We start from the raw sequence: 13465 nt of genomic DNA, 5'->3' as shown, positions 1-13465 counted from the left end.
CAGCCCGATTCCTTCATAGCAGCAATCACCGTAGGGTTGTTAAGTGTAAATAGCATGTGGGGTCGATCCAAAGGGACCTCTGTAGAAGAGTGAAGAGGAGGATAAGCTGTGACCTGAGTCACTGAATACATTCGTCGTCCCACAACCAAACGATGAGGTGTGGGACAACGGTTTTGGTTTGAGACCTGCCCAAGTGTTTGGTACTTTTAAGTAGTGATTCCAGATAGTGAGAGTCGGAGGGAAAGAGGGGTTAGGGGTGAGAGAGGTGCGTATGGGCCGCGACGGGCGAAGATTGTGTGAGGTCCCCAGGTAGGGCGGGGGAAATGTCTTTACTCCACTACCCGAGTGTGTTGAAGAACAGGACGAGTGTGTATTCCTAGGAAGGGGCTACCTCCTAGGTCGGAACAGAATGGTGGTTGGAACCGCCAGGAACATAATTGCGATATGTTGGGTGTCCAACGACAGCTAACAGGACGAGGAGGTGTGGTTGGTAAGGGACTACCTCCTGCTCTATGATAGGTGGGGTTATCCCCATGCACAGCGAAGGTGAAGGTCGGACTCTGATCGGGGGGGGGGGGGGGAACGGTCAGGGAGTGAATATGATCATGGGTTGGTCCCCAGGCAATACTCTTGGGGAGAGGGAGCAGGTACTGTACATACCAATTGCTCTGAGTAGTGGAGGACAATCATGGAGTTGTGTGGCAGGCACATGATGTAGTATGGGTTGGTAGTCTGTTATCCGTGGACAGAAAGATGGCTCAGCATGAGTGCTGATGATGAAGGTGCTCTCAGAGTATAACCAATGAGAGGTGAGGGACAGTAAGAATTGCAAATAACTGCAGGGAGGAGAAGAAGGGATTGGGAGACTATATTATTTCTTATGCCCGAATAATGCTCGTAGTCTTCCAGTTGAAGTAAATGCTTTATTAAGTAAGTTCGTTCTCTCTCCAGAGTTTAAACTAGACGTTACATGAACATGATTGATTCAGAAGTACACCTGTGCTGAGCTGTCTGTGTCTTGTCACTAGCTGCTGTTCCTGTGAAGAGAGTGATCCTGGCTTCCATGTGTCTATTTATACATCTCTAGTGCTCCCTCTAGTGATTACTTAGTTGTAGTGTATTTACATTAACCCCTTGTGTACATGCAGATATGCAGATCACTATGGAGACGAGGGTGAAACAAAGCACAAACAAAGAAGACGACCGTGCGTAGAGCACAGATGATGAGGCAGTTTCCATCAGGAAATCATGTACCTTGCTTATTGGGAGAAGTCTGATTGTCACCATCTGGACACCTCAGAATGTTTGTGCTCCACACACCTCAGAACACTATGCTCCGCAGTTGTTCTTGTAATACCCCCGTGAGAGGTTCGTCCATGGAATAACCTGCCTCCCCTGGTCACCAGACCTGTGTCTGCCGGTTGCGTGCGTTCATTGGGTTCAGGGTTACCGTGTTCAGGTTCTCGAATCCTTCAGCTACTCTTACCAAGCATCTGGCGTGGTCACGTGTCCAATAGGAGATTGCGGAGTGAGTGGTTGTGGGACGGTTGCGTTCCAGGTGTAAGATAGCTGACGCAAGGCTACTGGGCGAGTGGGGGATGTCCTGTATGTCGCACCAATCATGCAGTATGCAGAGGTCAAAGACGTCATGGGGCTCTTTTGAGTCCCTCAGATCTCTTAGATCCAGCAGATCGCTTTGTTCAAGTTCAAGTTGGGGGTGGGATGCAGTAGGAGGAGCAGTGAGGGACGGCTCGTCAGATCAGGGGTAGGGCGGACTTGGGGGGTGGGGTGTCATCTTATGTGGAAACAACCAGCCTTGCCGTTAGGGTACACTATTTTGTAAACTGAGGGATTCACCTTATCTAAAATGGTGTCGGAACCAGCGAAATTAGGGGATAGGAAGGAGCTTGGGTTGTACAGCGAGATCTTGACTTGCTACCCGACCATGTATTCTAGGGTGTACCTATTTATCGAAGTAAGCTTTACTCTGCTACTTTCTAGTGCCTAATCAGACAGCAGCCAGTTGGGCAGCTTTAACATTTTCGGTGATCTGCTGTGCTGCTTTCTCGTGCATGAGGGCTGTCACAGCGGGGCCGGCCAAAACGAGTCCCAGTAAATACTCTATCCCCTTCATAAGCCTGCCTGTCATGAGTGTGTGAGGGGTGAAACCGGTGGAGCTGGAAACTGTGTTTCTGATGATCATTAGGGTGAAAGGAAGGTCTGTACCCCAGATGGTGCTGTTTTGCTGCACAGTTTTCCGAATTATAGATTTTAAAGTACGGTTCATGCGTTCTACAATGCCGCTAGCCTGGGGATGGTATGCTGTGTGGAAATTCTGTTTGATCCCGAACATAGACATGACATTCTGCATAACCCGGCCTGTGAAGTGAGTTCCTTGGTCTGACTCTGCACTGCGGGAGGGACCCCAGCGTGTGAAGATTTGGTGAGCAAGGATCTCACCGGTAGCTTTGGCGGTGTTGGTGTGGGTGGGAACTGCTGTGATCCATTTTGTGAAGGTGCCAATGATAACCAGTACATATTTAAATCCATTTCTGCATGGTGGGAGTGGACCAATGTAATTCACCTGGAGATTCGCCCAGGGACCCTCTACAGGTCGAGTGTGTCCTAACTGTCCCTTCCTGGCGGATTATTCTGGGCGCAAATGAGCAATCCTCAATGTAACGTGTGACATTCTCCGTTAGTTCTGGCCACCAACATAATGTTTTCAGGTGGTCCGTAGTGGTCTCTGTGCCCTGGTGTCTGTGTCCGTCATGGAATTGGTATATGAGCTGGTTTAGGTTCTGAGTAAAGACCACATAATTCCCGTTCTTTAAAATTAATCTGTCCTGTATGGTCAGCTTGTCCTTCCATTTATCGTAGGGGGCCGGTAATTGCCATTCACAATTTGTTGCAAGGAATCGTCTGTATGTTGGGACTGAGCGAGGTCGGCTATGTTAGCCTGGGAGACATTAACCGCATTCATCGGCTCACCTCCAGGTGGCTGCCAGATGGTCGGAGGGCAGTCTGGCCCCAGGAACCAGCTGCCGCCCAGACGGGTCCCGGGATCCGGAAACATCCAGCCCCAGCTACAGTGGAGATGCAGTCAGACAGCCAGGGGCTACAGAAGAGGATGACAGCGGATATCCAGCACCTGTAGGCGCAGGTGAAGGAGTTCATCCACGTGCAGGAGCAGGGGGGAGTGCCAGTCATGCGTGCCACTCAGGTCGACACCGCACGGGTGGCGTTCACGGTAGGGGCAATGGGGGCGACAGTTTCGGCAATGGGTCAGCGTGTGAAAGACCTGGAGTATTCTGTGCAGGCGGAGGCAGAGGCCCAAGACGGGGTTGCCTTTTCATGGACAGTCATGTGCCAGAGCCACCTGGACATTGCAGCAGCATTCCTCAGCATGGCCCAGTCACAGCAGGCCATGACGGGGAATGTCGGCGGCATTGCACAGGCACAGGTCGGCGTTGCACAGACACTAGGCGGGGTGGCCCAGTTTCCAGCGGCTCCCTGATGTAGGTTCGCACCCGGCCTGAATCTCAATTTTGGCCTCTCCCGCTATTTACCTAGTGTGCCCAGATCCACGCCGGCCGCATCGCAGTGGTTAAATCGTGCCCCAATCTGTGATTAAATATCATCTCCTTGCCTTTTATCAGTGTCCATGATGGTAAATAGAAGCCCTTTCTAAATTGGTTCTTTGTATTACAGGACACCTGGCTGCTGCCACGAGGTGTGGAGGATTGATCCTGCTGACTCTGCAATCTGTACAGCAAATGCTGAGAGTCACAGGGGCCTGGGACGTGCCAGAACCTCGCCTTGGATTCCAGTCGAAGTTCACTGTTGCCAAACTGTGTGTGATTTCAGAGATGAGGAATGTGTCAGTATGCGTGTGGACAGAGAAGGGGAACGCTGAAAGATCAGAGTGCTGCGAGGGGGACAGCTTTCCATCCAGTGTGATTAAAGATGAGGATGGCAGTGAGGGTGGTTAAGTCCCTGATGATCTGTCTCTCATTCGCTGTGGGTCTGTGCACAGTTCACAGGCTAAAGAATGATGCAGGTGAGCACATTGATTCACTGTAGTCAGAGTTTGATCTTATTCCTCTCCACTTCTATCGTCCACTCTTCCTTCCTTTCCTTTTCAATCTGATTCCCCTTGAAAGGTTTCTCCTGTGGGCTCTGTTATGTTCTTCCTCACTTAAGTTTCTTTTCTGCTATTGTGGGAGGACTGCCAGTCACCTGGGCTGAGGAAATTCCTGACACTACACTCCAGCTGGACTCTGGAAGTGGGAGAGAAGCCGTTCAGGTTGGTGGGATCTGTTCCAACGTTGCCATATTGGCGATCATAGAGAGCCCTCACTGGTAGACTTTAACAAAACCTTGTATGGGTGAATAGGGAATAAAGAGCCATGTTCTCAGGATGGACCGCAGCTTTCCTGATTTCCGGAGCTGGACTTTACTAACTGTACTGGGTACAGTTGTCAAGGTGCTCAACCAACCTCACAATGTACCGGTTAACTAACACTGGACCCTGTACCCACACTGGGAACAACATTCCCAGCAGGATGGAGACAGATTGGATTTTCAAATTTTATATTTGACAATTTGATTTAGATCTCTAGCTCAAACGTTAAGTAACGGGTGTCGTACAAGCGAGTAGTATTTTACAGATAGCAATCAGGATGTGGTTCTAGTTTATACAGAAAAAGAACTGAAAGAGATAAATGTTACAGGCAAATAAGGAAATTTAACAATAATATTACTGAGAAAGAAGAAGAAAGTCAAACCAGTTCACCCGAGTGAAAACAGACTCGATCCACTGTACATATTTTGGCTCCCGGAGCGAGGCAGCACAGTTACGTGCACATTGTCTCACAGATCATTTCAATCCCTTCGGGTTATCTTTCCACCGCTGCCTTTGCTGCTGTTTTCCCAGCCCGTTCTCCTGGATGAATTTGTCTGCATCCGCAGGGGTTGTGAAAAAGTGCTCCCTGCCCAGGAATGTGACCTAGAGTTTGGCCGGGTACAGCATCCCAAACTTGACTTTGTTTTTATACCGAGCCGCCTTGGCTCTGTTGAATTCCTCCCGACGCTTGGCCAGGTCCAGCCCAATGTCCTTATGTATTCTGATCTGGTGCCCTTCTTGCCAAGCACAGGATTATCTCCCGGTCCTGGTATCGGTGCATTTTGGCAATTATCGCCCTCGGCTGCTCTCCGGCTCTTCGGCTTTGGGTTTCGCCTGGAGCGACCGGTGTGCTCTGTCTATCTCTGGCGGGCTGGGGAAGCTGTCCCTTCCCACCAGCTTTCCCAACAGCTGGGCCACATATTCCGAAGGGTCCCTGCCTTCAGTTCCCTCCAGCAGGCCCACTATCCTGAAGTTCTCTTGGTCCTTATTTTCCTCTTTAGACTTGCCTGCGTCACCACCAACCCTGCTATCTCTGCCTCTAGAGTGGTGATCCTGTCACTCTGATCCATTGAGGCTTTTTCCAATTCCTTGATACTGTTCCTCTGGGCCTCCAGTTGTCTCTCTGCCTTGTCCAGGGCCACCTGCCTCTGGAGATACGTTTGCCTGGCATTGTCTTGTGCTGTCGTTAAATAGGGTGAGTGTGAGGAGATACTTTTTTCCCCTGTTTCAGCGGGTTGTTTTGAGTGAAAAAGCCTAATTTCGAGTCCTTAGGAGGAGAGCCATCTTGTGTGCATCCAGTAGCACATCCCTGTCACCGGAAGTGACTAGGAGCCTTTTTAAACATGCTTTCCTTCTTTTCCATCATCACATGGCTTCCACACTGTGACTGCACCTGCTTGGGTCACTGACATAAATACACATCCAAAACAACGTTGTCAAAGGAGCTGACGCAAACTGATGTGACTTTCATCAGTGAGACTGAAGAAGTGTAGCCATGGCCGGGGAGAGACTGCAGTTCAAAACACTTCTTACAGAGAATGGTTATCACTGCTTGAAAAGTGATTGCCAACTTTATGGAAGGCACTTCACCTGTTCAGCACCTCACTCACCTTCTGCTGCACCCACCTAGTGCCAATCTTCACTATGGCATGAGAGAGGTTCCTGCAGCTCCACCATCCACCTTGGCTGAGGCTCCAGATCAGAGGCAACACCACCGTCCACACCAGCAGCAGCTGCCTTCTCCTCAGCACCGGCCTCTACACAGGCCATTGACATGCAACCAGATGAAAGAGAGTACCCTAATCATAGGATCAGCTCTGTCCACATATCGGCGCACCAGTGTCTCAGCAGCTTGCTGCTGGCAGCTTGCTGCTGGCACCCACAGCCTCCTGGAACAAGTGTTGCAAATGGGTACACATTGCCAATGGCCAACACAGTGCCGCACTTGAGGGCCAGCTGTAACCCATCCACCTCTTCCCCTTCACCTGCCATGGGCCTCTGACCCAGTAAATAATATTCTTATTTTTCCTGCAAGAAAAGAATGTTGAGGGGTGTGAGTGTGCGTAAGGGCCAGTCTGCTGAGGAGGAAAGGACACCATCTGTGGAGGGTGAGTGGCAGATTGTAATAGGGTGAGGGTGTGTGTGAGAGGGTAATGGGGTGAGGGTGAGAGGATAATGGGGTGAGTGTGAGAGGGTAATGGGATGAGTGTGAGTATGAGAGGGTAATAGGGTGAGAGGCGAATAGGGTGAGTGGGAGGTCAGAGGCCAGTAGGGTGGGTGTGAGTATGAGAGGGTAATGGGTTGAGTGTGAGAAGGTAATGGGGTGAGTGTGAGAGGGTAATGGGGTGAATGTAAGGGTGAGAGGGTAAAGGGGTAAGTTTGAGAGGGTAATGGGATGAGTGTGAGTGGGTAATGGGGTGAGTGTGAGTGGGTAAAGGGGTGAGTGTGAGAGGGTAAAGGGGTGGGTTTGAGAGGGTAATGGGATGAATGTGAGTGTGAGAGGGTAATGGGGTGAGTGTGAGTGGGTAAAGGGGTGCGTGTGACTGGGTAATATGGTGAGGGTGAGTGTGTGAGGGTAAAGGGGTGAGTGTGAGTGTGAAAGGATAATGTGGTGAGGGTGAGTGTGAGAGGGTTATGGGGTGAGTGTGAGAGAGTAACGGGGTGAGTGTGAGAATGTAATGGGGTGAGTGTGAGAGGGTAATGGGGTGAGTGTGAGAGGGTAATTGGGTAAGTGTCAGAGTGTAATGGGGTGAGTGTGAGTGTGAAAGGGTAATGTGGTGAGGGTGAGTGTGAGAGGGTAATGGGGTGAGTGTGAGAATGTAATGGGGTGAGTGTGAGAGGGTAACGGAGTCAGGGTGAGAGGGTAATGGGGTGGGTGAAAGCGTAATGGGGTGAGTGTGTGCGAGTAATGGGGTAAGTGTGTGAGGGTAATGGGGTAAGTGTGACAGGGTAATGTGGTGAGTGTGTGAGGGTAATGGGGTGAGTGTGTGAGGTTGAGAGGGTAATGGGCTGAGTGTGTGAGGATAATGTGATGAGTGTGAGAGGGTAATTGGGTGAGTGTGTGAGGGTAATGGGGTGTGTGTGAGAGGGTAATGGGGTGAGTGTGAGAGAGTAATGGGGTGAGTGTGTGAGGGTAATGGGGTGAGTGTGAGAGGGTAATTGGGTGAGTGTGTGAGGGTAATGGGGTGTGTGTGAGAGGGTAATGGGGTGAGTGTGAGAGAGTAATGGGGTGAGTGTGTGAGGGTAATGGGGTGAGTGTGAGAGGGTAATTGGGTGAGTGTGTGAGCGTAATGGGGTGTGTGTGAGAGGGTAATGGGGTGAGTGTGAGAGAGTAATGGGGTGAGTGTGAGAGGGTAATTGGGTGAGTTTGAGAGGGTAATTGGGTGAGTGTGAGAGGGTAATGGGGTGAGTTTGAGAGGGTAATGGGGTGAGTGTGAGAGGGTAATTGGGTGAGTGTGTGAGGGTAATGGGGTGTGTGTGAGAGGGCAATGGGGTGAGTGTGAGAGGGTAATGGGGTGAGTGTGTGAGGGTAATATGATGAGTGTGAGAGGGTAATGGGGTGAGTGTGAGAGGGTACTGGGGTGAGTGTGAGAGGGTAATGGGGTGAGTGTGAGAGGGTAATGGGGTGAGTGTGAGAGGGTAATGGGGTGAGTGTGTAAGGGTAATATCATGAGTGTGAGAGGGTAATGGGGTGAGTGTGAGAGGGTATTGCGGTGAGTGTGAGAGGGTAATGGGGTGAGTGTGAGAGGGTAATTGGGTGAGTGTGAGAGGGTAATGGGGTGAGTGTGTGAGGGTACTGTAATGAGAGTGAGAGGGTAATGGGGTGAGTGTGTGAGGGTAATTGAGTGAGTGTGTGAGGGTAATGGGGTGAGTGTGTGAATGTAATGGGGTGAGTGTAATGTGATGAGTGTGAGAATGTAATGGGGTGAGTGTGTGAGGGTAATGGGGTAAGTGTGTGAGGGTAATGGGGTGAGTGTGAGGGTAATGGGGTGAGTGTGAGGGTAATGGGGTGAGTGTCAGGGTAATGGGGTGAGTGTGTGAGGGTAATGGCGTGAGTGTGTGAGGGTAATGGGGTGAGTGTGAGGGTAATGGGGTGAGTGTGAAGGTAATGGGGTGAGTGTGTGAGGGTAATGTGGCGAGTGTGAGAGGGTAATGGGGTGAGTGTGTGAGGGTAATCGGCTGAGTGTGTGAGGGTAATGGGGCGACTGTGTGAGGGTAATGGGGTGAGTGTGAGAGGGTAATGGGATGAGTGTGTGAGGGTAATCGGCTGAGTGTGTGAGGGTAATGGGGTGAGTGTGAGGTTAATGGGGTGAGTGTGAGAGGATAATGTGATGAGTGTGTGAGTGTAATGTGTCGAGTGTGAGAGGGTAATGGGATGAGTGTGTGAGGGTAATCGGCTGAGTGTGTGAGGGTAATGGGGTGAGTGTGAGGTTAACGGGGTGAGTGTGAGAGGATAATGGGGTGAGTATTTGAGGGTAATGTGATGAGTGTGTGAGGGTAATGTGATGAGTGTGAGAGGGTAATGGGATGAGTGTGTGAGGGCAATGGGTGAGTGTGTGAGGGTATTGTGATGAGTGTGAGAGGGTAATGTGATGAGTGTGAGTGGGTAATGGGATGAGTGTGAGAGGGTAATGTGATGAGTGTGAGAGGGTAATGTGATGAGTGTGAGAGGGTAATGGGATGAGTGTGAGAGGGTAATGTGATGAGTGTGAGAGGGTAATGGGATGAGTGTGAGAGGGTAATGGGATGAGTGTGAGAGGGTAATGTGATGAGTGTGAGAGGGTAATGGGTTGAGTGTGAGAGGGTAATGTAACGAGTGTGAGAATGTAATGGGGTGAGTGTGAGAATGTAATGGGGTGAGGGTGAGAGGAGTGCGGCTCTGAGATTTGTTGCTCTGAGGGAGTGCAGTGCAGGAAAATGCTGGAAAAGGCGGTGTGGGGATGGCATTTTTAAACGTTAGGCCACTCACCTTTCCAACCCGCCTGAGGACCCGGATCAATCTGATTCCCTGTCACCTGCTTGGAAGGACCACATGAATAATGCTGGCCACCTCAGTTACGTCCATCCATACCCACTTTTTCGGAGAGATTGTCCACTTCCTCCCATCTTAGGTAAATTACTGCTTTTCCTCGCAATACTGCCGGCGAGAGTCAGAGAGTCCAGGGCTGCCTTCCAAAGTCGCCCCTCCATTTGTGTGGCTGCTGCAGCCTCATCTGTAGCAGTTGGACTTTTATTCCCAGGTCTTGATCAGACATGGGGATGAAATGTCCCTAAGGAAGGCAGGACCCAGAGATAGATGTTGGTGAGAGTGGCCAGTGATCAGGCTGCTTCCCGGTGTCCTGCCCATTGACATTGAAGGACTGCAGTGGGCAGTGCCCACAGCTGGGAGAGCCAATCAAAGAGCCTGAGGATGTTAGTGACTGGCCGCCTCCCCAGGGGAGGTAGCCACTGCCAATGTAGGTGTGGGAACGAGATGGCATCTCGAGGAGGAGCCACCCTCTGAATATGGTAGATAGTTAATACACAACAATGCGGAGGTGTATTCCTTTACAGGCTGTGGCTGCAGTCATGGTTCTTTGGTTACCATGGCAGTCGGGTCAGGGGGTAAAATCTGCTGACTACCACTGGGATGCTAAGCATAGATCGTGTTTACTGGGGAATGTAGGAGGGTGGGGAGCTGGAGACATTGCCAGCTGGAGAGTTCCATGTATCTGCTGAGACCCATCAATACACATTTCCATTGATCTAGCTGGTGTCCTGACTCTGTCACCAGCCACCCTCCCTAAAACCTTCAAGAAAATATACCAGAGGCAGGAAGAAGCCAGCCGGAAAGCATGGAATTTCCAACCCGCACATATCCTCATCCCAATGAAAATTCCAGCCCGAGTGATCAGCGCTTGTCCACCATGTTGGGATTTCTCTAATTAGAACTCAAATGGAGGCAAGCTGATGGGAGAGCCGGAAGGCTGGATGTTAATGGTATTAATCCAGGAGGAATCCTCAACAAAGACATTCAATAGGTAATCAGATTCCTGACTGGAATACGGTCCCACCATTTTGACTATGTAAGATTCCTGCAGTGCGTCCATCATCACTGACTGTTTCAATAAGAACTTTAAATACTGGTTACCACTCAATAATATTCAGCACTGACATTATTTATCGACTCAATTTAATCATCAGTTACTCATATATTTCATTTTGGACTGTATTTGTATTTGTCCACAATGTGCAGATGCTATATAAGTAATTCTGAGACTCTTGACGCACAATAGATGTGTGTGTGTGTGTGGAGATGTGTGCGGGGGGTGGGGAATGTGTGTGGATATGTGTGTGTGTGGGAATGTGTGTGTGGCAATGTGGGGATGAGTGTGTGGGAATGTGGGGATGTGTGTGTGGAGATGTGTGTGTGAGGATGTGTGTGTGGAGATGTGGGGATGTGTGTGTGGGGATGTGAGGATGTGTGTGTGAGGATGTGTGTGTGGAGATGTGGGGATGAGCCTGTGGAAATGCGGGGATGTGTGTGTGGGGATGTGTGTGTGGAGATGTGGGGATGTGTGTGTGGGGATGTGTGTGTGGGGATCTGGGGATGTGTGTGTGTGGGAATGTGGGGATGTGTGTGTGGGGATGTGTGTGTGGAGATGTGGGGATGAGTGTGTGGGAATGTGGGGATGTGTGTGTGGGGATGTGTGTGAGGATGTGTGTGTGGGGATGTGTGTGTGGGGATCTGGAGATGTGTGTGTGTGGGGATGTGTGTGATGCACTAAGCGTCAAGAACCACAAAGACATGTGAGACTTTAACCAAGGCTTTAATACACTACATAGGAAGCTTACTCGACACAGACGACCCCAGACAAAATGGGTCAGGTCTCAGAAGCGGGGTCTTATACCTACTCCCGGGGGAGTGGCCAAGGCGGAGCTCTCCGTGGCCAGGTCAGGTTACATACAGGTGACCGAACCTCTACAGAGCTACAGTACAATGCACAGTACAATACACAGGATTACAGGGCCACGTTACACACAACTATTATATAATTATGTACAATGCTAGGGAAGTACAGTGGTGTATGACCACAGTGTGTGTTGGGATGTGTGTGTGGGGATGTGTGTGTGGGGATGTGGGGATGTGTGTGTGGGGATGTGAGGGTGTATGTGTGGGAATGTGGGGATGTGTGTGTGGGGCTGTGGGGATGTGTGTGTGGGGATGTGAGGGTGTGTGTGTGGGGATGCGTGTGTGGGGATGTGGGGATGTGTGTGGGGATGTGAGGATGTGTGTGTGGGGATGTGAGGATGTGTGTGTGGGGATGTGAGGATGTGTGTGTGGGGATGTGTGTGTGGGAATGTGAGGATGTGTGTGTGGGAATGTGAGGATGTGTGTGTGGGGATGTGAGGATGTGTGTGTGGGGATGTGTGTGTGGAGATGTGAGGATGTGTGTGTAGGGGTGTGGGGATGTGTGTGTGGAGATGTGAGGATGTGTGTGTAGGGATGTGGGGATGTGTGTGTGGGGATGTGAGGATGTGTGTGTAGGGATGTGGGGATGTGTGTGTGGGGATGTGTGTGTGAGGATGTATGTGCCGGAATGTGGGGATGTGTGTGTGGGGATGTGAGGATGTGTGTGTGGGGATGTGGGGATGTGTGTGGGGATGTGAGGATGTGTGTGTGGGGATGTGAGGATGTGTGTGTGGGGATGTGAGGATGTGTGTGTGGGGATGTGAGGATGTGTGTGTGGGGATGTGTGTGTGGAGATGTGAGGATGTGTGTGTGGGGATGTGGGGATGTGTGTGTGGAGATGTGAGGATGTGTGTGTAGGGATGTGGGGATGTGTGTGTGGGGATGTGTGTGTGAGGATGTATGTGCCGGAATGTGGGGATGTGTGTGTAGGGATGTGGGGATGTGTGTGTGGGGATGTGAGGATGTGTGTGTAGGGATGTGGGGATGTGTGTGTGGGGATGTGTGTGTGAGGATGTATGTGCCGGAATGTGGGGATGTGTGTGTGGGGATGTGAGGATGTATGTGTGGGGATGTGAGGATGTGTGTGTGGGGATGTGAGGATGTGCATGTGGGGATGTGTGTGTGGGGATGTGAGGTTGAGTGTGTGGGGATGTGGGGATGTGTGTGTGGAGATGTGAGGATGTGTGTGTGGGGATGTGAGGATGTGTGTGTGTGGGGATTTGGGGATGTGTGTGTGAGGATGTGTGTGTGGGGATGTGAGGTTGAGTGTGTGGGGATGTGAGGATGTGTGTGTGGAGATGTGAGGATGTGTGTGTGGGGATGTGAGGATGTGTGTGTGTGGGGATTTGGGGATGTGTGTGTGAGGATGTGTGTGTGCGGATGTGTGTGTGAGGATTGTAGCGCACAAAGACTCCATGAGACGAAAAGAGTGAAGTCGATGAGGCTTTATTAAGCGTGTCTGTTCCCCAGCAGCCCGATAGTAAACTGGCCTGCGGGGGAAGGCACCGGCTTCATATACTTCGCCTTCAGGGCGGAGTATGAGGTCAACGGCCAACCAGGACCCGGGATCTGTCAGCCAATGACATTAGGGCTTCCAGTCCCACATGACCCCCAATACATACTACCACATTCACCCCTTGGCAAAAATGAACCCGGCGGGGTGATGCTTCGTATGGTGGTAAGGGTTTACAGGGCTGGTCCTGGGAGGATAGAACAGTTACATGGTAGTACAGTATTGGACAGTATCGTCCTGTTACAACTATTTACAGAGGGTATAGGAAAAACAAAATGTTCATTGAACAGTCCATCTTTGTTTTACATCGACGCCACGAGTCGGTCGGGCGGTCTGGTCGTCCGTGTCGATCGCCTCGGCCCCGGCGGTGGTGGTGGTGCTTGTATCAGCGTTGTCGCCTCCGGGAGCCGCACGGTTTCAGCTGTCGGTGCAAAGGGGAGGGGGACTGATGCTCCTGGGAAGGGGGCGGTCGCGGGGTGCGGCGGCGGCAGGAAGGGGGGCGGTTGGGTTGATGGTGTCGGGGGGGGTGTGCGTGGTGCCGGCGGGCGCCAGATCCCGCAGGGAGACCGTGTCCTGTCGGCCGTCGGGGTACTCC

At 51.2% G+C, this 13465-nt stretch overlaps 1 protein-coding gene across 1 annotated transcript in view; it reads left to right on the top strand.

The window, feature by feature from the left end:
- Positions 1–3726: 3726 nt before the first annotated feature.
- LOC140384881 (protein FAM180A) overlaps positions 3727–13465 on the top strand; it is a 45976-nt gene continuing 36237 nt past the window's right edge. The window contains exon 1 of the mRNA XM_072466813.1: positions 3727–4060. Coding sequence (XP_072322914.1) covers positions 3967–4060 — 94 coding nt within the window. The 5' untranslated portion in view covers positions 3727–3966. The remainder of the gene's footprint in view (positions 4061–13465) is intronic.

Source organism: Scyliorhinus torazame, chromosome 10 (assembly GCF_047496885.1).
Source record: "Scyliorhinus torazame isolate Kashiwa2021f chromosome 10, sScyTor2.1, whole genome shotgun sequence".
NCBI classification, from domain to species: Eukaryota; Metazoa; Chordata; class Chondrichthyes; order Carcharhiniformes; family Scyliorhinidae; genus Scyliorhinus; species Scyliorhinus torazame.
This window is presented reverse-complemented; position numbering and strand designations above follow the sequence as displayed.